Below are 24,595 nucleotides of genomic sequence, written 5' to 3'. Positions count from 1 at the left end.
CCTGAAGACGCTGTAGTAAAAGTGTAATTGACCTCGGGGGCTGCCTATTGCGGGGACTGGAAGCACCTAGAGGCGTGGCCCGGTCCCTCCAAACCAGAGTTCGAATTCCTCCTTACTAACCGCCTAGCCGTAGGCAAATTGCTTACATTTTCTGTCTTCTCAGACCACTCACCTCGAAATCGGACTCCAAATACTACCTACTGGGGTGAGCTAAGGATAGTAACTGCCCTGAGAAACAGCGCATCCCGCCCGCAACCGGGTGGACCGAGACAGGTGGCAGGACCGGGCACTGTGCCTTCCTGAGTCCACCTTAGAACAGGACAGGAATTAGGGATTCCATACCAGCCCTACTTAGAACAATCCAAGAAATGTTTGTGTGGGAGGTGCTAGCAAAAGCTTGCAAACTCTCCGCGCCTCTCTCAGGTTTCTTTGTGTGGTCTTCTCTCCTTCCTCCTCCACACCCTGCGGTGCCAGGCCCAGGCGGGAAAGGATAAAGGAGGAATGGACTGCCTCGCCCCTTTCTCCAGCCTGGGAGGAGCCAGCTGGCGGCGTCTCGGGCAACCGGGAACCGCTGCCCACCTCCACCACGAGGGGTCAGCAGAGTGTTGTGGCTGCAGCCGGAGTTGGGGAAGGGGCTGGGGCGGGGGAGGGACGGCTAGGAGTGGCCAGAAGAATGCCTGTACGTTTGTTTCCTCATTAAATTGTTTATAGAACCTTGTCTCATATTTCTTTTTCTACTGTCTTGCTTCCTGAGGTGGAGACGTCTCCAGAGGGAGATCCTGGAACCCTTTTATCCCTAGTCTCGGGCCCAGAAGCTCCGCAGTGGCGGGGCTGGGGTCTTCCGGAACAAAGTTTAGAGTGTGGCTTCTTGCCTGGGCCACTCCCAGGTAGTCCCCGGGCCAGCCCGGAGGTAGAGCTGGCGGGCGGGAGGGGGCGACGGGGTGAATCATTCTTCCCCTGAAAAGTGTTGGGAGTTCTGGGAGACGGGGAGCTCGGCCAGGATTGGGGGACCTATGCCCTTAGCAGCCGGGTCTCTTTGCCAGGCGGCCCTAGACCAAACCCAGGTCGCCTTTCCTCGGGTCTGCGCCCTCCAGCTGCCACGTGCTCGAGACGCGCCCACACAGCAGAGAAACAAAGACAGCCAAGCGATGGAGCTGCCAGTAGCCGCCTCGACATTTAATAAATGAAATTCCATAGCTGTGGGTCGATCGGGGGTGAATGGGCGGCCACCGCTCCTGGGGGTGGGGGTGGGGGGCGCCGGGAAGAGCGGCCAGGCCGCTCCATTACGTCGTCCAGCCTGGGGCTACCAAGCCCACAGACTGGCTTCTCGGTGTGGGTGCGGCACCGTGCGGCAGGTGGTGCTCCCCCACCGCGAGGTACCTTCGCTTGCAGAAGCCCCGCCAGCTGAGCGGCTGGCTGTGGGGGGAGGAGAGGCCTGCAAAAAGATTTTTCTTAAAGGTGCGATTATAAATATACCCCGTGGATCGCGATTTCAAACAAACTTGTCAATCTGGGCTGCAGCAAAAGGCGATAGAGGCAGCTTTGCTTGTATTTCGGGTGGTGTGACTCATGAGCATTACTTGTCTCCCCCAGGGAAGCAGCCTGCCCACCCACAAGCCACTGCTGTTCTGGCACCGCTGGGATAAAATCGACCAACTCCCAAACCCCTGCCCAAGGACTCCCCTTCTCCCCCTTGTTACTGAGAAGGGCTCCCTGCCCCTTGGGAATCTTCCCTTAATTCCGGTCACCACTGACCTGGCCCCCAGGCCTGGTCCTGGCCACCCGGGCCCTGGCCCCAGAAGCAAAGCGCTCTGGCATTTTGCTGCTGCAGGGATGGGGGCTGGGTGCACGCGGGGCACACGTGTATGGGGGAGCATGCTCAGTGCAGGGGTGCACCCACGTGCCGCCTGCGCCTCCGCTTCCTGTCCCCCCCCCCCCCCCATTGCCGTCTCCGTGTGAAGTCTAGGAAGAAAGGCCACCATAAGAAAAGGTCCCTGTATGTTATATGCACACGCCCTGGACACACAAACCTGCAGTGGCCCAGAAACACCGTGGAGGTATACAAGACGAATGCAGAGTGGATATTACTGCCCACAGGCACAGTGGTCACCCCTCGGGAGGCCTTTAAAAACTGCCCAGATTCTTTCCTCTCGGGACGGCAGCATGGATGAGGTATAGATGTATTTTTAGCTGGGAGGCAGGGGTACACCTGGGCGTCCATATTGTTGGCTTTGTGCGTAAGCAGCAAGGGTGTGACCACACACACCTGGACACACAGATGTGGATATATGGGGGGCCAGGTCGCACACCTCGCCTCAGCCACACAGAGGCGGGCACCCCAAACCACAGCGCTCTGACGAGGAAGGGGGCCTGGGCCTCTAGCTCCTTCCTCTCTTCCCGGGTCCCCCAAGGGTCACCGTCCCCGGGCCTGAGCCCCTCGGGCTACCCTCCACCTGGAAAGCGAAGAGGAGAGGGCTGCGCGGGGAACTCACACAGCCGCGGGGCCGGAGAGCGAGGGAGGCGAGGCCCGGCGCGCAGGCGACGCTGCCCTCTAGGGCCTGCAGCGCGGCGGCCGCGGCCCCTTTAAGCACCCCCGCCCCCTCCCGCCCGCGCTCCCGGCTTCCTTTCTCCGGGAGGCGCGGCCCGCAGGGCCCGGCGGCGGGGCGGGTTGCGGGCTGCCCCTCCCCCGGTGGGCAGGGCCTGCGCCGCTTCCTGCAGGAGCGGCCCGGAGCCGCGCAGGGGGCGGAGAGAGCGAGCGGCGGCAGGGCGGCGCGGGGCGGCGCGGGGCGGAGGGCGCCGGAGGGCGAGCGGGCAGGCGGGCACGGCGGGTTCCGGGCCAGCCCCGGGGGCGGACGGTTGGCCGGGCGCGCGGAGCCTAGCCGGGGCCTTGCCGGAGCCGGGCCGGGCAGCAGAGGCAGCCGCCGCCCGGGCCCGCCGCCCGCGCCCCCCACGCTGGCCCAGAGGGCTGCGGCCGCGTCGCCGCTGAGGATGTCCCGGAAGGGGCCGCGGGCGGAGGTGTGTGCGGACTGCAGCGCCCCGGGTGAGCAAGGCCGGGCCGGGGGCGGGACCGCGACCGCGACTGCGACCGCGACCGCGCTGCGAGGCCGCCGGGCGGGCGCCGGGCCTGGCGAGAGCGCCGTGCGGGGCCGGAGGGCGGGGCGCGGGGCTGGGGGCTGCGGCCTCGGCCCCCGCCCGGGCCACTGCGGAGCCGCGTCCTTGGCGGGAGGGCCGGCTGGGGGGCCCCGGTGCCCTCGCGTCCGCGGACGGGCGGGGAAGGACATTGCCGGCGCCACCCCGGAGTCTGAGGGAGGCAGGCGGCTGGCTGCCCCCCGCCCCCATCTCTACCTCCCGACGGAAGCGCCAGCCTGGGGTGGCAGGAGGGCTGTGGCGGAGGCCCGCAAGGTTCAGGAGGTGGGGGCGAGTGGGGTTTCGTGTCAGCTCGGTGCCACCCCCGCGTCTTGCACCTGCTGCTCGCATGGTCTGGGCGCCCGCTGAGGTGGCGGAGGTCAAGGGGCAGAAAGCTGGGCAGATGGGCCAGGGGAGGCTGGGGTAGTGTTTCTTTGGGAGCAGATGGGGGCGGGGGGGGGGTGGAGAGGCGGTAGCTACTCCGAGGACTGCCTGCCCCTGGTTCCCAAGGCCGGGGCTACTTGCAGGGCCTGGTGTTGAGGGCCAGTACAGCCTGGGCATCTTTCTCTCAGGCATCCCCAGGCTGCCTGGTGCCTGGGAGCCACTAGACTCAGCTATTCTTATGCCCCAGTAAGGTCTGCTTAACCCCGTCAGGTGGGCTTAGCATTGTCCCAGCTTGGGCACAGACCCCTCCTAGCCCTGTGTAGCCCAGTCTGGCCAGAAGTGGGGAAGGAGCAGTAGTACCCAGGATATCGCTGGCTTCCTGGCCAGCCTCCTGGCTGTATTTACCCTGGTGTTTTCCTTCTCCCCGGCACAGTCAGGTCCAGGCTGATGTGAAACCCCCCTGACCAGCTGAGGAAGTGAGGAGTGGTGACCTGAGTGGCTGCTACCTTCTGATGTGGGAGGACCGTGCCAGTGATGGGGCTCAGCAGTTGGCCTGGGGAAGGAAGCCGTGGCTTTTGTCCATCCTCTCCTTAAAATAAAGAAGCTAACTCCCTAGGAGACCTCTGGGCAGGCTCAGGGTGTCTCTGAATTCCAGGGGGACTGTGGGCATAATTAAACATGAGAGTGTGAGGTGCTGTTCCATGCACCCATAACTTTGAGCCACCCTTAGGACAGGCCTAAGACCCCAACAGGTTGAGAACCACAGATACTCCAGTGGTTCCGATGGCTCCAAGCTCAAGTGTTTGGTGACTGTGGATGCCTGGCAGAGGCATGGTACTCCGTGGGTGGTTGCGACCCTGGGACTTCTCTCAGGGCGTGTCATGATCTAGAGGGCCTTCAAGAAGCTATCTGGGCTTACATATCCTTATCCTAATGAGCTGGAAACGGTGATCTTCTTCTAGCCGCATGCAGGTCTGAGGATGGAAGGGCCAAGAGGAGGAGAGCTTGCCTTCTGTGGGTGTCCCAGACTGTTGTGTAAACCTCTGCAAGGCGGGCATAGCATAGGGGTGAGGGTGGAAGGTCCAGAAGGACTGGGGGGAGGGTGCTTCTGTCAGCTTACTCTGTGACCCATGGCAGGGCTCTTCCTCAGTTTTCTCAATTGTGAAGCAAAGAAATTGGGAGTAGAAATGGTTTTTGAAGACCATCCCATCTTCAAGTCTGTGGTTCTCATTCTCAGCCAAAGGGACATAGGACAGAATCAGCAAGGTAGTTCTCCTTTCTCCACTGGATTTGACAGTCTGAAACCTATGGATGCCTAATGGGTTTGGGGAGGAGTGATGTGTATCTGATGTCTTGGATTGCTCGTGCCCCAGGTACCTCCTTTTCCCCTGACCCAGAATACATGTCAGGAATAGGCAGGGGGTAAGGATGGTGAGATAGGCAGGGTGCTGGCAAAGTCTTACACATCACCCTACCCCAGCACCTGGCATGGTGTCTAGCACATGTCGAGCCTCCCTGAGTGTTTAGATGCTTATCAGGACCCCAGCTGGCTACTTGGGGCTCCCCCATTCCCCACCATAGGACCCAATCTCTGTGGGACCCAAGGAGTGGCATTCTCAGTGTGGGAACTATAGCAGCCCAGGTACAACAAGGCTTGAGGGTGATCAACAGTTGGGATATAGGCACATGCCTCCTACCCAGTCATAGGCTTCTCTCACTATGAATGGGGTTCCAGCCCTAGAAGTGGGGCTGTGGCCTTTTTGTGGTTGGTTAATTTGAGGAGACCATAGAGGTGAAAGGTGAGATACAGGCTGACTGCAAAGGTCCTCGTCCTCCCTCTGCTTCCAGGCATGGGCATACAAGTGACAAGTGTATTTTGTAAGGCGGCTGGACATAGCATGGCTGCTATAGCATCTGCGCAATGTCATCAGGCACCATATGTGTACCTGTCTGCTGTGGGTGTCCAAGAGAGGGCAGGAGTCAAGGAACCCCGGAGAATGTGTCTCCCCCCCCTTTCCTTCCCCTCCACTCGCTGCTCACAGTCCTGATCCAGCTCAGGGGCCTGCTCCTTATCCCATGGTTCTCCATCTCAGCTTTTCCACCTGGGCAGCCCAGGTCATGGGAGTGGAACCTCAGGGTGCCAGGCACTTGGGTGAGCAAGGATGGCTACTGGCTAGGGGACATTTGGAAACCTGCAGGCTCATTTGTCTCTTCATAATGTAGATGGTGGGTTTGGGGAGGAGTGAATGCGGGGGGGGGGGGGGCTTTTTTCTCTTTTATTGAGGTTTAACTTATACATAGCAAAGTTCCTGCACCTTATTGAGCCAGATGGATGCTTTTTTTTTTTTAGCTGTTTACCTCCTGCATAGTAGCCACTCCCATCTGAAGGTAAAGCATTTCTATTGCTCTCTGGGCCTTTCCTCTGCCCCCTCCCAGTCAACACCCCCCAAAGGTAACTGCCATTCTGACCTTTATTTCCATGGATTACTCTTGCCTGCTTTCAAGATGGTGGGCTTCACCCTCTTTTCTTTTCCTTTTTTTTTTTTTTAGAGATTTATTTATTCATTCATGAGAGACCCACAGAAAGAGAGAGTGGCAGAGAATTCTCTCTCTCCTAGTGAGGATCTGCTCTGGAGACCCTGGCCTTTATAGCAAACCTACTGCCCCTAGAGGCCAGGAATGGCTTTGGGCGGTAACATGAATTCACCTTAGTAGAGGCCTTGATGATGAGTTAACATTATCCCAAGATCCCTCCTGCCACTTGCCCACACATACCAGACCCCCATCTGGATCTCAGCAGGGTACTGAGGTTACCACATCTCCTGAACCTTATGTTCCCTGGAGGCACCTGGCTAGCTCAATCAGTAGAGTATGTGACTCTTGGTGTTGTGAGTTCAAGCCCCACCTTGGGGCTTTGGGCATGGAGCCTATTAAAAACAAAACAACACCTTATATCCCTGTCCTTTCTATCCCAAGTATGATCTAGGGAGCCTTTTGGGAGCAAGGTCCCTTAACCTTAAACTGCTATAGTCATTTGAATTACAGAAGCCCTTCAGGCCTGACGAAGTGGCCTAAGTGGGGCTTAAGGGCTCCGCTTGGGTAGGCCCAAGGCCCCTTGGGCATATAAGAAGTAGGCAGTAGAGTTAGGGTGGGCTTTTCATCTGTGTAATCAAGAATTGAGCTGGCACTGGTGTGCCCCAGGCCAGGACAGTGTCCCCTGCTCAACCTTCCTATTTCAGGCCACTGTGGAAAAGAGGTAGGACCCCTCCCCCAGGCTGGGAGAGTACCGAGCAAAGCCTTGGACCTTATTCCCCAACTCCTGATCTCTTACCATGTCTGGCCTGGCTTGGGATATCTGTGCAGTCCTCTCAGGCCTGGCTTCTCTGGTCAGGCTGTGGGCCTGGGGTGGAGGCCTCAGGGTGGCCCATTTATGATCCTGGCCTGGGCGGCTCCCCGCTTACAGGAAACCCCACCATTTCAACAAGAGGAATTTAGGCTGCGTCATTTCCAGCTTCCTGCTTGAGTTGCCAGAGGTGGCTGGTGGGCAGACCCCTCACCCAGTGGTGCTTGGGAGTGGGGGGAGGGAGCTTTCATGTGGCTCACTGGGGTGCCTCACTGTTTGGGGAAAGCCAATACTAAGGAGTGTTCTAGGCTCCCCCTCTTGGCACAGGTGGTGGGTCCCTTCCTCATGGGCCTCTGAAGTCAACTCCCAGGAAGGTGTATGACAGGCAGCTGGTTGTCCTGTTTCTTGAGGGGCTGCCCAAAGAAGCCCAGACCTAAAGAGCTGAACCCCCTCTTTCACTTCTTGTTTCTTCCTGTCTCCATAGAGGGAATACTTGCTGTAGGCAGAACTCAGGCTTCACCCTGACTCAATCTCCTTACAGTTCTCCTGGAACTTCTATGGAAGTCCTTCAGGGGAAGGGTCTGGGAATCACCTTCTGGTTGGAGAGACTCTCATTATCCCAAGCCTGTCCCTCCGCTGGGGGGCCCACTTCTGGACTTCCTGAGACTGGGGCAGGGGGCCTGGGCAGAGCACAGTGTCCTGGGAGAGAGGTTCCCTGCCCCCACTCTTGGAGGCACACAATGGCTGCTTTCTCCCCTGTGACCTTTCCACAGCCTGAGCTGTATGCAGCTGTCTCCTCCCCTCTCCCAAGGGGCCGGGGATGGGCGACATCTCCCCTGCCCCTGAGAAGGACCCTATCCTGGCCCCCTCTTCTTGTTTCCAAAGTTTGCTTCTCTCCAAGTAGTGGAGAGTGCCCTCCAGGGCCCTTGCCCACTTGGGGCTTCTTCCTTAGGGGCAGGAGCAGAAGGAGAGCAGTGGGTGTGAACAGGGCACGGTTTCTGGCATCTTGTGCTGGGTCCACATCCCAGCAACCCCACTCACTAGCTTTGTGACCTTGAGCCAGCACTCTAATCTCTCTGAGCCACTGTTTCTCATTGGTATAGCAAGGGTAGCGCTTCCTGCCTTGCCTAACAGTTGTGAGAGACATCGTGCATACAGGCCCAGCTAGTACAGAGTGGGTATCCAGTTTTAGTTCCTTTGCCCTCTCCATCCCAGTTAAGAGGGGTTCCGGCTCAGCCCATCAGTGATGAGGCCAGGAAGCTCAGCATGAGAAGGCCTCTTGCCTGCCAAGACGAGGACAGAGGCAGGAGCCCATGGAAGCATACAGTGGGTCGGGCTGGTGGGCCAGTGGGTCCAGCAGAAGCCTGGGTGCAGGAGGCATGTGGCACTGACCCAGACACAGGAGGGGTACCTAGGGTTGTCTGGCACGCTACAGCAATGTTGCATCCCTTAGGGGATTCCTGCCTCCGGGGGAAGGGCTAGCCAATTGTCTTGTTCCCTGGGAAAGGCTGCAGGACAAGAAGATGTGCCGGCTGAGTAGACCCTGGGGACCACTCCCCCCACTCACCCCTAGACAGGCAGAGATGTGTAGGCAGGGGCACAGCTGCCAGTCACCTGCTGTGAGCCTTTGGGGAAATCCCTCCTACGCCATGGCTCAGCTTCCTCATCAGTAACCTGTGTGCCCTGATGGTCCCAGCTCCTGGGGCTTTGGGAAGCTGAGTAAGGGAACGTGTGAGCATGGTGTGAGCCCAGAGCAGGTGCCCAGGAGACATTGCCTGTGATCTGGCCTTGGCTGACCCTGGTTCCCCCACTGGCAGACCCCGGCTGGGCTTCCATCAGCAGGGGAGTGCTGGTGTGTGACGAGTGCTGCAGTGTGCACCGGAGCCTGGGCCGCCACATTTCCATCGTCAAGCACCTTCGCCACAGCGCCTGGCCTCCCACACTGCTGCAGGTACGGGGCTAGGCCGGGCGGGTCTTCATTCTGCAGAATGTGCTGAGCATGGACACGTTTCCCCCTACACTCACTCTGCTCGGGATTTTGGCAGCTTCCAAAGGGCAGCACTCACCTGGGGCAGAACCTGACTCTGACCCTTTCCGCCCATTATGCTAGCCATGCAGACAGGAGGCTTCTAAGACTGGGGTCTTACAGATCTGGGCACTCACCCCAGCTCTGCCATGTACTAGCTTGGCCATGTAGCACTGAGCAAGTCACTTAACTTCTCTGAGCCTTGGCACGCTTGCTGTGCCACCTGAAGTGCCAAGTGGGACCCACATGCTCGAGTGGCCCACCTAGTTGAAGGTGCACCGGTGGCAGGTACACAGGAGGCCCATTGGTACTGCTTCTAGCTCCGCTGGCTGCAGCCAGCACTTGGAGGGGTTTCCCCCAGTAGCCGGTGCACAGTGGGCACCCTGACTTGGCACCTCTTCCCTGCAGATGGTGCACACGCTCGCCAGCAACGGGGCCAACTCCATCTGGGAGCATTCCCTGCTGGACCCTGCACAAGTGCAGAGTGGCCGGCGCAAAGCCAACCCCCAAGACAAAGTCCAGTGAGTTGGGCCAGAGGGGTGGTGGCAGGGGGTGCATGGTCTGAGATGCGGGTCCAAGAGGTGGACCGGTGACTGGCCTCTCCCGCTCTGCTCACCGTCGCATCCTATGCGCCCTGCCCAGCCCCATCAAGTCAGAATTCATCAGGGCCAAGTACCAGATGCTGGCGTTTGTGCACAAGCTTCCTTGCCGGGACGATGATGGGGTGACTGCCAAAGATCTCAGCAAGGTTGGAGGGGCCCCATGGGGGATGGGTGGGCCTCCTCTCTTGTCACCTGTGACACCCTTTAGGGCCTCTCCTGCATCACCACTGAGCCCTAGGCCTCAAAGGTGTTCAGGTCAGGCAAGAATAGGGGGTACAGCAGGGGGACAAGATTGTGTGGTCAGGTAGCATGTGGTCAAGGCCCCTCAGCTCCCAAGTGGACACAACAGGGCTAAAATCCTCCATCTGCCACTCAAATGCTGTGAAGACTTGGGGCCATTTCTTAGCCACTCAGAGCCTCAGTCTCCTCTGTAAAATGGGAAAGAACGAACAGCATCTCCCTCATAGACAACATCTGTCTCAACCAGAGTTCGCAGCCCAGGTAGCCAGTGACTGATGGCAGCTCTTGTTTGGCATTAACTCCTTGGGGGAAGTCCTCTGTCCTCCCTGACAACCCAACTTCAGCTGGGCCCCTGGAGCTGGTAGGAGTCCCAGCAGCTGCCTGACGTGGTACAGCTTGAGGAGGGGCAGGGCCTCATACACACATCAGTGGCACACTCTGCTCCTTGCAGCAACTGCACTCAAGTGTTCGGACAGGCAACTTGGAGACGTGTCTGCGCTTGCTGTCCCTGGGTGCCCAAGCCAACTTCTTCCATCCAGAGAAGGGCACCACACCTCTGCACGTGGCTGCCAAGGCGGGGCAGACACTGCAGGCTGAGCTGCTCGTGGTGTATGGGGCTGACCCAGGCTCCCCTGATGTGAATGGCCGCACACCCATTGATTATGCCAGGTGAGGGTCAGATGGTGGGTGAGGCTTTGGCGGGTGGGGGTGCTAGGCTGCTGCTGCAGGGCTGAGGCATGCCCCCTCCCCACAGGCAGGCGGGGCACCATGAGCTGGCGGAAAGGCTAGTCGAGTGCCAGTATGAGCTCACTGACCGGTTGGCCTTCTATCTCTGTGGACGCAAGCCGGGTGAGCAGAGCTCCGGGCAGGCCTGGGAGGGCCAGGCAGGTGGGACCCAGACACACCCCAGCAGCAGGTGCCATGGTGACAAAGCTGGCTGGGGAACGGTGTTGCTAGGCAACTGGCTCCTGTGAAATTGATGCAGGCTCTTGGCTACAGCACACTGGGATAGGAGTGGGGGTGGGCACAACTTCAGTCAGCTCCCATGGCTCTTGGGGGTGGCCTGCCCTCCTCCCTGTCCCCTGACACTTCTGGGTGCCAAGCCCTGCTCATGGCAGTGAGATGGGCTCCCAGTTGCCCAGGCCAGCTTGCACCAGTGACTTGGCATTTTTATTTTTGTTCAGATCACAAGAATGGGCATTACATCATCCCACAGATGGCTGACAGGTGAGTGCCCACCTGATGCCCCTTCCCAGAGGCTGTTGGATGCCATGTGGGTGCCTGAGCCCAGAGCTTCCACCCTTCCATCTCCCCAGGCTGTAGGGTCCTCCACTCTCTGGGGGCTGGCATTTCTGCCCAGTCCTCACTCCCCGATGCTGGGCCCCCAGGCAGGTGAGAGATGTCAGCTCAACATATGGCCAGCACAGCCTGAGCCCTATGGCTATCCCACACAGGCTCGAGTACAAGAACACCTGCCCTAGGAGTGGTGGATTGCGGACTTGTTTCCAGTGGCACTCACCCCACTGTACAATCTTTAGACAAACCTCTGTTCTTCGGTGAACAGATGGTGGGCTCCAGGGATTTGACTAACTTCGGGACTGCTGAGCAGGCCTCTGTGGGGTGCTCAGAAATTGTGCAGGGGCTGGGGTGCAGGGCACAGTACTATTGAGGTGTTTCTGCCTCTGATTTGATGATCTCAGGCGCCTAGGCTGTGGGGACCACTCACTCAGCTTACGAGATGGATGCTAGCGCCACCTAGTGGCCACTTCTGATGGCCAAGCCTCGCCAGGCTTTGCCAGCTGGCCTGGGGGTCTGAGAGAGAGGAGGCTCTCTCTTCCTCTCCGAAGGCCAGTGTGGGCAGACAGGGATGGTCAGGCCTAGGCAGCTTGGATCCTTGAACCCAGACCTACTCTGTTCTGAGACGCCGAGCGACCCTCCTGCTTCTCTGGTCTTACTCTGCCTGGTGTGTGTGTTTCAAACACATATCGGCATGTACTCAGTGAAATGGTGACCGAGCTCCGTTCCGGTGCCAGCTACTGTTCTCGGCCCTGAAACACAGAGGTAACTCAGACGTGATCTCTGCCCCAAAGGAGCTTGCAGTATGGAGAGGGAGGCCGCCTACTCAAGACAGCTGTAGTTCCCTGTGGGGAGTACCGCAAGAGAAATAAGGGCATAGATGATATAAGTGGGAAGTGCTGTGCAGGGAACTGCAGGCAGTCTGTGGGGCTGGAGTATAGTGTGAGGAATCCCAGGACAGGACTGGGATAGAAACAGGCGAGAGAATGGCCAGTCCTGTGAGCCCCCACAGGAGTAGACAGGATTCCAAGCACTGATGTGTGGAGTCAGCTCTGCCATTTATTGGCTGTTTGACTTCAGGCAGGCTGCTTGACCTCTCTTAGTTACCTCGTGGCATTGAGGGCAAGAGTTCCTGCCTTTTCTGGGCTGTTGAGAGGATTAAGTAAGATAATGCATGCCAAGCACATAGCATATTGTTTAAGTGAGCTTTTTGTTTAAGTACGGTTAAAGTATACCCCATACACATATTTTGTTATTGAGTTGTTTCTAAGGCCAGGAATAGCATGGCCCAGTGTGTCAGAAACATCACCCCAGCTGCTGGGTGGGAAAGGGGATTGTAGGGGAAGGATCAGAAGTGGGAAGATGGATGAAGAAACTCTAGCAAACAGGCAGCCCTGGGGAGGGGGAGGGGGCGGGGGGGGGTTGTTGCTCAGCGGTTTAGCACCACCTTCAGCCAGGGCGTGATCCTGGAGACCTGGGATCGAGTCTCACATCTGGCTCCCTGCATGGAGCCTGCTTCTCCCTCTGCCTGTGTCTCTGCCTCTCTCTCTCTCTCTCTCTCCCTCTTTGTGTCTCTCATGAATAAATAAATAAAATCTTAAAAAAAACAAAACAAAACAAAACAACTCTGGCAAAGGACTAGGGAAGAGAGACTGAGGGCAGAAGCTGGGGGAAGCTCCACCGGGGCCGGGGACACAGGTGCCCAGGGAGTGGGGCACAGAGGGAGAGAGCAAGCCTGTGGAGGAGCAGGTTGTGGGGGGAGACGAGTTCTGTTGTGTGCACTCTGGGGCTCACGTGTGCACAGAGGTGGGCATGAGTTTGCCCCGGGAAGGCTTGCACTGCCCTGCTCCTGGGTAATTGGTGCCTCTGTCCTGTTCTTTCCTCTGCTGCCTCCCTCTGGACTTAGATCTCGGCAAAAGTGCATGTCTCAGAGGTATATGGTGCCTGCTGCGGGAGCAGGCTCTGGAGGTGGGAGGGCTGGGGGGGGTGTTTGGTGTGCAGCATCTGGGATGTTGTCTTCCTGGGATCCCTGCATGTTCTGGAGTCACAGGCGGGGGCCTGGCCACCTCTAATGTCTGCCCATTCCCATCTCCCTCCTTCATCTACAGCCTAGACCTGTCTGAGTTGGCCAAAGCTGCCAAGAAGAAGCTGCAGGCGGTGAGTCTGCTTGGACAGGCCCCTGATGCTTAGAGCTGTCCCCATTTCTGACCTACACCCCTGCCATTGGTCCCCCTCCCTCCTGCCTTCCTGGCTCCCTCCCTATCCCCTCCCAGCCTTTTGTCTTTGACTCTGGCTCTGCCCTCTGCAGGCTTCAGGGCCCTAGCTTCCCCTCTGATCTATGAGGGCACTAACTGTTCTGACCTGGTCTCTCTCTGTCGTCTCCCACCTTGGAGCTTGACAGAGAGACCCCTGCCTCAGTTTCCAGTTCTGAGAAGGGGCTAGGCAGCACAGGGGACACAAGCCATTTCCCATGTCTTATGACATCTTGGTTGGGCTGGCCTTGTCAGCACTAGGGAGCAATTGATCTGACAAAGCCTGGGTCCCCCTCTTTGCCTCTAGCTCAGCAACCGGCTTTTTGAGGAACTTGCCATGGATGTGTATGACGAGGTGGATAGAAGAGAAAATGATGCTGGTGAGCCAAGAGGGCATCTAAGGTCATGGGTGGATGAGATGAGGGTACCTGCCCGCCTGCTGCAGAAGGGCTAGGACCTGGTGTGGCTCTCAGGTCCTTTCACTGGGACCAAGAGGGGATGCCTGGGGTTGGTCTGCTCAGCAGGTCTGCATATCGGTCCCTGCTGGTTGTGAGCAGCGGTCTGGACAGCCTCCCCAGCCGGCAGAGTGTGCTTAGTTGGAGGCAGCCAGCCTGTTCCTCCGCCCCCACCCCTGGACTGGGGCTCATCTCTGCTCTGGCTGCCTCCCACTTTGGCTGACTCCCCAGTCCCACTCCACGCCCTCCCCCTACATCACTCCTTCCTGGCCACAGCCAAATTCCAGCGCAAACTCTGGGCTGGGCCTGGCAAGAAGGGGTCGCCTTGCTCTGTTCGTCATCAGCCTGGCCAGCCTCGCCCAGCCTTGCCCTGACCCAGCCTTGCTTTTGTTGTCTGAAGACCATCCCTGTTTTGAACATCAGCACTTGGTGGGCGTGGGGAGGAGTGAGGAAGGCTGTGCTCAGCATGTTCCCACCTCTACCCTGTGGGCTTGGACACCGTGGATGCTCTGGATGATTTGCTCCCTGATCCTCCCCCATAGTGTGGCTGGCTACCCAAAACCACAGCACCCTGGTGACAGAGCGCAGTGCTGTGCCCTTCCTGCCTGTGAACCCCGAGTACTCAGCCACACGGAATCAGGTGAGGGGGCTGGATGGGGGGGCCTGGGGCAGTCTCCTCCTCTCCTGGGGTCACCAGCTCTGTGGGCCCTGCCCTTCTTCAGCGGCTGTTGTCTGGGCCTGCTCTTCTCCCCTGCCCTAGGCCTCTCGGGGCTCTGCTGGCACTAGGATTTGGATATGGGGAAGAAGCTGTTTCTTTGAGCACTTGGTGAGCAGCCTCATGGAGGAGGCGGTGGTTCCAGCCTCTTCTTGAGAGCTCCCCTCGGCACCCAGAATCTGTGTCATCTTCAACCCCGTGCTCTGGCCATGAGCCAGATAACAGGGGACTCCCTTGCAGCTTTGTTCCCACCCCCGTCTATCAGCTATAAGGGGGCCTGTCATGCCAGCCGGGTTCTTTCTGCCTTGTAGGGGCGACAGAAGTTGGCCCGCTTTAATGCCCGAGAGTTTGCCACCTTGATCATAGACATTCTCAGCGAGGCCAAGCGGAGACAGCAGGGCAAGAGCCTGAGCAGCCCCACAGGTGGGAAGGGTGTGGATAGGGCTACAGGCAATGGGCATCTTTCTAGAATATTCTCTTTCATGTCTCCCTTTTGGGGTGGCATGATAGAAGCGTTGTGTGGCTGAATCCTGAGTGACAGGACTGTGCCCTCAGACAACCTTGAGCTCTCTGCACGGAGCCAGAGTGACCTCGACGACCAACATGACTACGACAGTGTAGCCTCGGACGAGGACACGGACCAGGAGCCCCTGCGCAGCGCTGGTGCCACTAGGAACAACCGTGCCCGGGTCTGAGCAATGCCCCTCCCTGGGCCTCCATCAAGGGCCAGCTCTATCCCCTTATAGCGGGGGGCTTCAGGGACAAGGGGCTGGTTATGGCCTTGAGAAGAGCCTTCTGTGGGCATTCACCCCCTGCCCCTGATGACTGACTCACCTCTGTCTCGCTCTGCAGAGCATGGACTCCTCAGACCTATCCGATGGGGCTGTAACACTGCAGGAATATCTGGAGCTCAAGAAGGCTCTGGCTACCTCCGAGGCCAAGGTGCAGCAGCTCATGAAGGTCAACAGCAGCTTGAGTGATGAGCTCCGGAGGCTACAGAGGGAGGTAAGGGCAGCAGGCTTGGTGGGAGTGGGGCTTCTAGCATCCTGGTCCTAGAGGATCCCCTGCCCCCAGAGGTGGGGGTACTCCTGGAGCCTCTGGAGGTTCTGACACCACCGTGCGCTCTCAGATCCACAAGCTGCAGGCAGAGAACTTGCAGATTCGGCAGCCGCCGGGGCCAGTGCCCACACCCCCACTGCCCAGCGACAGAGCAGAACATACATCGATGGGGCCTGGTGGGAGTGCCCACCGCAGGGACCGCCAGGCCTTCTCCATGTATGAACCAGGCTCTGCCCTGAAGCCCTTTGGGGGCCCACCTGGGGACGAGCTTACCACCCGGCTACAGCCTTTCCACAGCACTGTGAGTTGCCTCTGGGTGTCAAGGATTGGGGGAAACAGGGTTGGAGCTGCCATAGGGTCCTCTGTGATGCCTATTGTGCCATCCCCCCAGGAGCTGGAGGATGATGCCATCTATTCAGTACACGTCCCTGCTGGCCTTTACCGGGTAAGCAGGGCTTGGGGGAAGTGGATCCATTTCTGCAGATTGGTTCTTAGTCCCAGTGGGTGCCAGGTTTTGTGCCAGCTGCTGGGCACAGGGATGACTAGATACACGTGTCACCCCCCTCCTCCTTACTGCTGGGAAACTGGAAGACAGGTGGCAGGGAGGAAGAACTGACTCCAGTCCCCCTGGGTTTCAGATCCGGAAGGGGGTGTCAGCCTCAGCTGTGCCCTTCACTCCCTCCTCCCCACTGCTGTCCTGTTCCCAGGAAGGAAGCCGTCACACGGTAACATTCCCATTCCCAGTTCCCATCACTAGTGCCCGAGGGACAGGCTGAATGAGATGTGTGCATGGAAACGGACAGGCCAGGCCATGTGGGTCTATGAACATGTATGTCACCTACTACCCCTTCCCTGATCCTCCAGAGCAAGCTTTCCCGCCACGGCAGCGGTGCTGACAGTGACTATGAGAACACGCAAAGTGGGGACCCGCTGCTTGGGTGAGGCACCCCAGGGAAGAAGGCTGAGTGGGTGCTGGAGTGTCTGGGAGGGTGCAGGCAAGCAGCCTCACCACTGGAATATCTCTTTCTAACCCTGACCTCAGACTGGAAGGGAAGAGGTTTCTTGAGCTGGGCAAGGAAGAAGACTTCCACCCAGAGTTGGAGAGCCTGGACGGAGATCTCGACCCTGGACTTCCCAGCACAGAGGATGTCATCCTGAAGACGGAACAGGTCACCAAGAACATTCAGGAATTGTTGCGGGCTGCCCAAGAATTCAAGCATGACAGGTATGCGGGTGGGATGCAAGGCTCCTAGCAGCCCCTGGGCATTGGAGAGGGTAAGAGGGGGCCACTGTTCCACTGTCGCTGCAAACTCTCCTAATTTTTACCCTCCCCTCCTCCCAAAGCTTTGTGCCCTGCTCAGAGAAGATCCATTTGGCTGTGACTGAGATGGCCTCTCTCTTCCCAAAGGTACTGGGGCCAGAAAGTCTTGGGGTGGGGCAGGTACAGGGAATGTGACTGCTACCTAGGTGGAGATGAGGACACACTGGGCCATGTTCGAGGCTCATTGTTTGAAGTTCAAGGCCCAACTCCTGCCTCCCCTCCAGAGGCCAGCCCTGGAGCCTGTGCGCAGCTCACTGCGGCTGCTCAATGCCAGCGCCTACCGGCTGCAGAGTGAATGCCGGAAGACCGTGCCCCCAGAGCCCGGTGCCCCTGTGGACTTCCAGCTGCTGACTCAGCAGGTGATCCAGTGCGCCTATGACATCGCCAAGGCCGCCAAGCAGCTGGTTACCATCACCACCCGAGAAAAGAAGCAGTGACAACTCTCCCTGCACCCTCACCTGCACCCTGGGACCTCACTGGCCATGGGAGCTGGGCCACTCCAGACACTAATCCCCACCCTCACAGAGCTGCTGGCACAAGTACCCTCAGTGCTGCCACCCTCCCCTGGCAGCCAGGTGCCCCGGTGCCCGCCTTCCTCGAGCCCCCCAAGGATAGGGAGGTGGGGTAGCAGGAGCTTCTGTCCCCCACATTCCACACACCTCCTCCTGTACATAGCATTCCCCTCCCCCCCTTCTAGCGTGCAGGGGCCTGTAAGGTATCACTCCCAGCCCCTGGCCCTCTGGGGCACCCCCAGCAGAGGGTCGGGTAGGGACACTCCAAGTAGGACGGTTCCCCCTACAGGCACCCCACCCCCATGAGCCAGTTCAGCCCTACTGGGGGCTGAACGGGGGCATCTCTTCCTTTGTACATAATCTCTGTGGATGTCCCCCCATCCTGTAGCCACCAGCCCCCCTGCTGCTGTCCTTGAATGCCAAATGGCCCCTGCCGAGATCACTGGCCCCAGCCTGTGTTCCCAGGGTCCCTAGCAGCAAACAAACACTGGAAAATGTTTTTTTTTTCTCTCTCTCTTCCACTCCTTAATTTTAACATTGTGGTAACTGAGTGTCCCTGCGTGCTTGTGTGTGAGTGTGCGGGGCGGCAGTGCCGTTCCGGAGGCCTGGCCCATCTGGAGTTCTATGAAGGGTGAGGGGACCAGAACAGCAGGACCAGTGTTGGGGATCATCCCCCCTTCCCCATCCTGGGGCCAGGGACTGCTGGTAACCAGCTGGGGTCCAACCCATCACCTCCCCTCATCTGTCCCCCCACTCCTACCCCTTTCTCTATGAACTTCTAACAAAAACCACTTCCCTACATTTCTCCACCCCCTCCCTTGTGGAGGAGGATGTGCTGGCTGGGGCAGAGAACTAAGCGTCTGAGCCTGGGGCTGGCTCCCCGGGGTCCCTGACTCAGCTGAGAGCCCCCTTCCCATAACCTCTGAGAGGCCAGCACCTGCCCTGTGGTATCTGGGTATCTGGAATCTGAGCTGCAGCCTGGGAGCTGGAGAGGCAGATGGCAGTGCCTACCAGCTCTCCCTGTCCCCCTGGGGCCAGGCTCTACCTGTGTGGTGGTGGGTGGGCTGTCAAGACATGTGTCATGTACATTTGTATCAAAAATAAATAAGTGACCGTGTGCTCTTGCTGATGCTTACAGAATCGGAGGGAGCAGGGGGTATTGGGGAGGTGGCAGACACAAAAGGGAGAAAAAAACCTGGCAAGAGCATGAAGCAAATGAAGACCACAACTGTTCCAGACCTGAAACTCGAAAGCCCTTGTGTTCTAGAAAAGGAGCTGGGAAATAAGGTTTCAGTCGCTAACGCTGCCTCCCCCTCCCCATCATGGCAGCAGGTCGGGTTCTATCCCACTACTAAAACTGGCCAAGGCCAAGTGGGCAGGTGGAGGCAGGCTGGTGGGGGCCTAATGATTTTTTGGTAAAAGCCCACTTCAATGGCCCGGAACAGGGTCCTAGGTGGGAGTGTCTGTGTGGCAGATGCACCAGCTCAGCCCCAGACTCTACCAAAATAATTTAATTAGAAATACAGGCAAGGGAGGCTGTGGGCCCCTTCCCTCAACCCTCGGTAGCAAGCCACACCGGAGGCGGAGGGACAAGCCCCTTTGCGATGCTTAGGCGGGAAGCGCTCCGGCCGGCCGCCAGGGGGCGGTCCCGCGCAGGGTCCACGTGGCAGAGGTCGCGGCCTCCTGGGCAAAGGTCCCCTTCACCACCACCACTGCAGTGGCAGGGCTGGGGCAGGTCAGTCGGAGCTGTCCCCGTCTGGGCCGCTGTCCGGCGAGGGCGGGAGAAGGGGTCTCCGGCGGGAGCGCTTGAGCCGGCGTGGGGGCAAGAGCAGCCTCCGCTTCAGCACAGCTGTGGGCGGGGTGGGGCGATCAGGGAATGGCAGGAGTGCCGGGGAGGTGCCGGGCCCCCGACGGTTGGTAAGGAGGGTAGCTCCTCACCGGCCACCGTGTCCTGGCTGTCCGCTGTGGGCTCCCAGTAGATGCTCTCCCCGCGTCGAAAGTTCCGGTGCAGCCGAGTGCAGAGCGTGGCCAGAGTGAGCAGCACTAGCAGGAAGGTCAGGGCCATGGCAGCCCAAGCGGCTTCCTCCGTGCGAGGGGTGGGACCCCGGACTACGGGTGGAGGCACTGCTGCCTGAGGGGCTGGGGAAGCCCCACCTGGACAGGTGCAGCCGCCTTGGCCGCTCTGCCCTTTGGGCCCCTGGGTCTCTAGCCCAGAGCTGGCATTGCCGCCCAGACCCTCGGGCAGCAAGGAGAGAGTGGGCACAGAGGGCACCTTACCTCCCTCACCCTGAGCTGCCAATACCGGCCACTTGGCCTCCAAGCTCGGTGGAGAAGCAGAGGGGAACCTCAGGGCTGAGGGGGTGGGCTGGAGACGGAAGGCAGCACGCAGCCCACGCCTCTTGGCACTGCCAGGAGAGAGGTGCCTGGGCCCTCTAGTTGCCTCCTCTGCACCGGAGGGCCTCCAGCTCCACAGAGTAAAGGCTAAAGCTGGGGCCTTTGGGAAGAGAGATAGCAGTCACCCTTTTCCTGCCCAGATAACCCAGTGACCCCACCACCAACCATGCCCAGCACCCCTCACCTGCACACACCCTCTCCAGCACAGCCTCCTTCGCCCTGGCCTTGGGACCAAGGGAGACAGCCCAGAAAGACCATCAGGGCAGAACCAGGCCTTCTTCCTCTGCCTCCTCCTCCGCCGCCGCCGCCTCTTCAGCAGGTGGGCAGCCCAGGCTGGCTCTATCCACGCCATTTCCAGCACCACCCCCCATGCTGCCAACACCAGGGGCTAGGAAAGGACAACTAAGATGAAGGTGGGGAGCAAGAAGAGGAAGTCCCTGAATCTTCCTTCCCTTGCAGAAGGGGCTACAGCCTCTGCCAGTGCAGATGACCACCTTTCCTCAACCACTTACCCGCTCCTGAGTGAGGCTAGAGTCAGGGGCCAGTGAGGGCCGGGCCACACAAAGGTGGGCCAGAAGGGCAAGCTGGAGCTTCAGCCATGGGTGTGCACAGGGGTGGTAGAGGAAGCTGACATCCTCAGCCTAGAGAAAAAATACGGAGGCATCGCGCCAGGCCCAGGGCACTTGCTGACAATCCTAAGATTTCCCATCCTGGGGGCCAGCTTAAAGGGATTCCCAGGGTGGCCAGATGCCCACCTTCAGGGTTCAGGGAAGGACAGAGAGCCCTGGGTAGCGGCAGGCATTCCCTCCTGCCTCTGTTCCTCTCCATCCCACCCCACCCCACCCCACCCCCCGCCTCTCCATCAGGTGCTACCCCTCAAAGCTTACAAGCCTAGGTAAGGCTGTTAGACCCCACTCTTCAGCTCTATTTCTCTGCACCTGTGCAACAGTGGTTCCACAGGACCCCAGTCTAGACTGTAAGCATCCTCCAAATGGAGACCAGGTCTTCTATGTATTGATTCTATCCACATATCTCCCCAAAACATCCAAATACAGGGCAGTCAGGCAGCAGGTGCATGGTCCCACGATGGGAACACTTCATCGATTATTAATTATTCTTTGCTGAAGCTGACCTGATGCTCAGCACTGTGCCAGACGCTATAGGAGATGCCGAAAGACAACTAACTCCTGGGCTCTGCTTGCAGGGAATGTGAAGGAAACTCAGGGCAACAGAACTAATGCAAATGAAAGAACAAACTAATAAAACTCAAAGTGATTTATCGTTATAAGAGAAAAGCTGTAAGCATTACATGAATTCGGAGAAGGTGGTGAATAAGGGCTGGGGTGATGAGGCAAGTTCTCAAGAAAGAGCTGACTCTTGCACTGGGCTTTGGAAGTAGATGAGAAGGATTGCAGGAGGGCAGGGAGCTGCCCACTTCAGCTTCAGGTCAGATTAGGCCAGGTATGGAGAATAAGCAGCAGCAGAGGTACAGCAGTGGGAAATGAGCCCGGCACTCACATGTGTGATGAGGAGACCAACACAACCCAAGAGCAACCCAAGATTTGGGAATGTCAGGTGAAGCTTATTTAACTAAGCAGGGCCTAAAAACCTGGGGGTGGGGGTGGAGGTCTGGGAGAGGCGTCAGATGGGTATGACCATGATAGGGTGAGAAATAAAGAACCATTGAAGGCTTTTAAACTGGGGAATGATTTAATGAAAGAGTGTTTGAGGGAAGGAATCAGGTAGGTGGCATAAGGTTTTTGGGCCTGGAGCTATGATAAATTTCAAAAAGAGATGGATATTTTAAAGAAAAACCAAAGGGACAGGGAAGCCATCTGACCATTGGCATGAAAACAGAGGCGGGCGTGCAAGGTGAACACATACATGGCTTGGTGCCCAGTAATCTCAGGCACACTCTTTACCTCCCATAGATTCCTACTTCCTCCAAGTGCTATCACACACAATTCGTTTAGTCCTGGAGAGCAGGGACATTACTGATGCCCCTCTTAAGGAAACTGGGGTCCGGAGGCTTCCCACAGCCACACAGCAGAGTTGGGGCATGGGTGGTTTTGTGGGTTGCCCTTGCAGCCTCCGGCCCACGGGCAGACAGCTACTCCACAGAATTCCTGACACAGCACTGCACAGGACAGAGACCCGTGGCTCACTCTCTTCCTGAGGGAAGCGTCAAGAATGGAGCTGGGGAGCTGAAAAGGCAGAGAAAACCTGCAAAGAGCCCGCCGTTTCTGGTGCAGACACCAAGGATGGCTCCGGGCTTGTACCCACCTGCCATCGGCTCATCCGCGCGAAAACCACTCTTGGTGACACCTATGCATGGGGAAAAAGAGGGCTTAGGGCAGCTGGGGAACTCCGTGTGGGGGTGGGGAGGGGGCAGCAGGCCCCACGCCGAGGCTGGGATGCAGGCGACTGAGGGCCTGAGGAGCCGGCAGAGGTCCTCAGAGGGTGACTGAGGGCGCGGCGAGGCCAGAGCCGCTCCTTCACACACACACACACACACACACACACACACACACACAGGCCAGAGCCGCTCCTTCTCTCTCTCTCTCTCTCTCTCTCACTCTCTCTCTCTCTCTCTCTCTCACACACACACACACACACACACACACACACACACACACCCGCCCCGCGCCAGGCTCCTACCTGTGGGGGTAGAGGCCACAGGCCCTCGGGACAGCGGGCTCCCGCTTCCTCCTCCGGCTCGGCCACCACCTGTGAGTCGAAGGCACACAAGAGTTGGGGCACTGGCCTCGGCGTGGGCCCTGCCCTCTTCCTCCCAGGCCCAGTCCGCCAGGGGACGACTCCTATCCCCTCTGCACGCGCCACTCCTTCCAGGAGGAACTTTGGGCACGGCGCTTTGAGATCCCAGGCCCAAGCCTGCTCAGGGACCGGTCGCCTTACCTCACTGGGACCCAGAAGCCCCGCAAGGGCTGCCAGGAGAAGTAGCTGGGGCGAAGGCGGAGGAGGGGCCATCCCGGTCCGCCGGGGACCTGCCCGCCGCACCGCAGGCCCGGGAGCGCGCACCCCCGCGCCGTCCCCCGCGCCGCCCGTAAGCCCACGTAGACCCCGGGCTCGCGCGCGCGCGCCCCAGCGCCCCAGGATCGCGCGCTCTCCGCCTCGCCCCGCCCCCACAGCCGCGCGCTCCTCTCGCCCCGCCCCCGCCCCGCCCCAGTGCCCGCCCACAACCGCGGACCTTGCGCGCACGCGTCTTAAACTCAGAGCCGGAAAAGTTTTGTGCTGGAGCCGGGCCCGAGCGCATCGCCCCGCAAGGCGGACGGGGACCGGTCCTTCGCCCGCACTTTCGTCGCGGCGCTTCTCTGCCGCCTGCAGAGCTCAGCTGCAGTGCCCGGGTGGGATCATGGAGCGGGGCAAAGGGCGGGAAATGGGATCCCAGTGGACCGAGTGGCCCCGAAGGGGAGACCCGCACGCTCCTCCGGCAAACCCGCTTCAGACACGTTAGTGTGACCTGCAACTAGAAGAGCGGCAGAATCATGAAGTCTGAGCTGCGGAAGGAAGAGGGTCCCCGCTTTAGGGCTTCACCTTCAGTCCATCCCACTCGCACCCTCGGAGGTAGGGCCTGAACCTGGAGGAGCTTCGGAGGGTCTCTGGCCTCTACCCTCCCCAGGCCCAGAAGTCCGAGGAAGCCGAATCCGGCCTGCGGCTGCTTTGCTCCCGCATGCCCGCCTCCGCTCTTGTCGTTTGTCCAACGATGGCCAGCGTGTGCCCAGGGAGACGTTTGTCACCGTGAGGTGTAGGAGTCACAGGCTTTGCCCCTTGCAGGGGGGGCGCCGGCCTCTTTCTAGTGCCCTTCTCCTTGGCCCCGGTCAGGATTTTGAGGAAAGACGGGAACCTGAATGGAGGATGAAGGTTGAGATGCCCAGCCTCAAACTTCGAAATAGAGCGAAAACGGGTTATTTCGATAGAGAGCAAGAACGTGACTTACAAGGGGGTTTCTTACCCATCCCTCCCTCGTTCCCCTGTAAACGCCAGCTACTGAACTGATGAAGGAACTGCAATCTCTCCGTTGCCACGGCCCCGTCGCAGGGTGACAGGCATCCCCCTCGCAGGCGCCTGGGTGCATCTTTTCCCCCAGCTTGAGGCTGTTGTTTCTGGGGAAGGCCTTCTCAGGGAGCGGTGTTGAGGATTTCCATTATCTGAATCCAGGCTCCTGGGGAGCCCCATGCTCCCGGGGGATCCGGCCGGCGCGCAGATGCAGGCCAGGGAACTAGCAGCCCCCGGCGCCCTGGCCCCCTGCAGCAGACCCGCTGTCTGGCGGGACGCCCGCCCAGCGCTCGCTGGCCCGGAGCCCGACCCCCCTCCCAGCCGGGCTCTTGCGCAGTCGAGGGTGCCCGCGGGGCCGAGACAAACACCGAGGTCAGAGAGCGCGGCCAAGCCCCGGAGGGAGGAGCGGCCAGTGGCTCCGGCCGCAGCTGCAGCCGCCCCGCGGGAGCCCGAGAGCCTGCTCCCGGAGCTGGGGTTTATTCACGTCTCTCTTTGGCTACTTCTCCACCGCGGCTCCGGAGGGCGCAGCGACGCAGGGTCCCCCCGCCCCCCCTCAGCTACACACCGAGCGGGGCCGAGGGGAGGGCTCGGCGGGGACTCCGATGCGCACCCCCATGCCGCGATCCTCGGTCTCCGAGTCTCCCCGCTCTCGGCCGCTAACACCCCCACTGCTCGGGTCGCGGCCCTCCCCACTCCCTTCCGGCTCGCTGGCGCGTCCTCGGCCCTTTTGTGTGGCCTAGGCTCCTTTCACCTTCTGCTCCAGCTTGTCGCAATCGCTGTACAAAGGACCTGGGGAGGGACTGGGGGGCGGGCGAGGGGAGCCGGGCCCGAACTGGCTGCCTCCCGCAGGGCC

The 24,595-nt window shown here is 59.4% G+C and overlaps 2 protein-coding genes across 17 annotated transcripts; one reads left to right on the top strand and one right to left on the bottom strand.

Moving 5' to 3' along the window:
* Positions 1 to 1,990: 1,990 nt before the first annotated feature.
* Positions 1,991 to 18,448, top strand: GIT1 (GIT ArfGAP 1). Of its 6 annotated transcripts, none has more exons than XM_035721558.2 (21): positions 1,991 to 2,057; positions 8,671 to 8,804; positions 9,288 to 9,400; positions 9,522 to 9,627; positions 10,173 to 10,390; positions 10,476 to 10,570; positions 10,906 to 10,948; positions 12,924 to 12,950; positions 13,126 to 13,174; positions 13,577 to 13,649; positions 14,267 to 14,364; positions 14,751 to 14,862; positions 14,995 to 15,128; positions 15,292 to 15,444; positions 15,569 to 15,799; positions 15,890 to 15,943; positions 16,137 to 16,223; positions 16,363 to 16,436; positions 16,541 to 16,723; positions 16,843 to 16,906; positions 17,044 to 18,448. In XM_035721558.2, the coding sequence occupies exons 1-21, from the start codon at positions 2,006 to 2,008 to the stop codon at positions 17,254 to 17,256; spliced, it is 2,313 nt and encodes a 770-aa protein (XP_035577451.1). In that variant the 5' UTR covers positions 1,991 to 2,005; the 3' UTR covers positions 17,257 to 18,448. The 6 variants fall into 6 exon arrangements, with proteins under 6 accessions (XP_035577451.1, XP_025332068.1, XP_048970804.1 ...); XM_025476283.3 differs by lacking the exon at positions 1,991 to 2,057 and adding an exon at positions 2,881 to 3,040; XM_025476282.3 differs by lacking the exons at positions 1,991 to 2,057; positions 12,924 to 12,950 and adding an exon at positions 2,882 to 3,040.
* A 379-nt stretch (positions 18,449 to 18,827) lies between these two features.
* TP53I13 (tumor protein p53 inducible protein 13) lies at positions 18,828 to 23,889 on the bottom strand. Of its 11 annotated transcripts, none has more exons than XM_049114849.1 (9): positions 23,740 to 23,889; positions 23,324 to 23,590; positions 22,934 to 23,212; positions 22,384 to 22,452; positions 22,009 to 22,050; positions 20,238 to 20,366; positions 19,910 to 20,113; positions 19,270 to 19,825; positions 18,828 to 19,180 (listed from the first exon to the last, which is right to left on the bottom strand). In XM_049114849.1, the coding sequence occupies exons 3-9, from the start codon at positions 22,997 to 22,999 to the stop codon at positions 19,068 to 19,070; spliced, it is 1,179 nt and encodes a 392-aa protein (XP_048970806.1). In that variant the 5' UTR covers positions 23,000 to 23,212; positions 23,324 to 23,590; positions 23,740 to 23,889; the 3' UTR covers positions 18,828 to 19,067. The 11 variants fall into 11 exon arrangements, with proteins under 11 accessions (XP_048970806.1, XP_048970805.1, XP_048970807.1 ...); XM_049114848.1 differs by having other exon boundaries at positions 23,699 to 23,855; XM_049114850.1 differs by having other exon boundaries at positions 22,934 to 23,206; positions 23,699 to 23,855.
* Positions 23,890 to 24,595: the final 706 nt, after the last annotated feature.

This window comes from Canis lupus, chromosome 9 (assembly GCF_003254725.2).
Source record: "Canis lupus dingo isolate Sandy chromosome 9, ASM325472v2, whole genome shotgun sequence".
Taxonomy (NCBI): Eukaryota; Metazoa; Chordata; class Mammalia; order Carnivora; family Canidae; genus Canis; species Canis lupus.
The sequence above is the reverse complement of the archived record's forward strand: the minus strand, read 5'-3'. Positions and strand labels throughout refer to the sequence as shown.

Bases quoted from the DNA above. Each gene is read 5' to 3' on its own strand.
- GIT1 (XM_035721558.2), top strand. From the start codon at position 2,006: ATGCACACGCCCTGGACACACAAACCTGCAGTGGCCCAGAAACACCGT. The intron at 2,058-8,670 runs GTATACAAGACG...CCCCACTGGCAG, and splicing joins GGCCCAGAAACACCGTGGAG to ACCCCGGCTGGGCTTCCATC. The intron at 15,129-15,291 runs GTCTGAGCAATG...CTCGCTCTGCAG, and splicing joins CTAGGAACAACCGTGCCCGG to AGCATGGACTCCTCAGACCT.
- TP53I13 (XM_025476285.3), bottom strand. From the start codon at position 22,713: ATGGCCCCTCCTCCGCCTTCGCCCCAGCTACTTCTCCTGGCAGCCCTT. The intron at 22,051-22,383 runs GTAGGAGCCTGG...CCCCATGCATAG, and splicing joins TGTGGCCTCTACCCCCACAG to GTGTCACCAAGAGTGGTTTT. The intron at 20,114-20,237 runs GTAAGTGGTTGA...GTCCTTTCCTAG, and splicing joins CTAGCCTCACTCAGGAGCGG to CCCCTGGTGTTGGCAGCATG.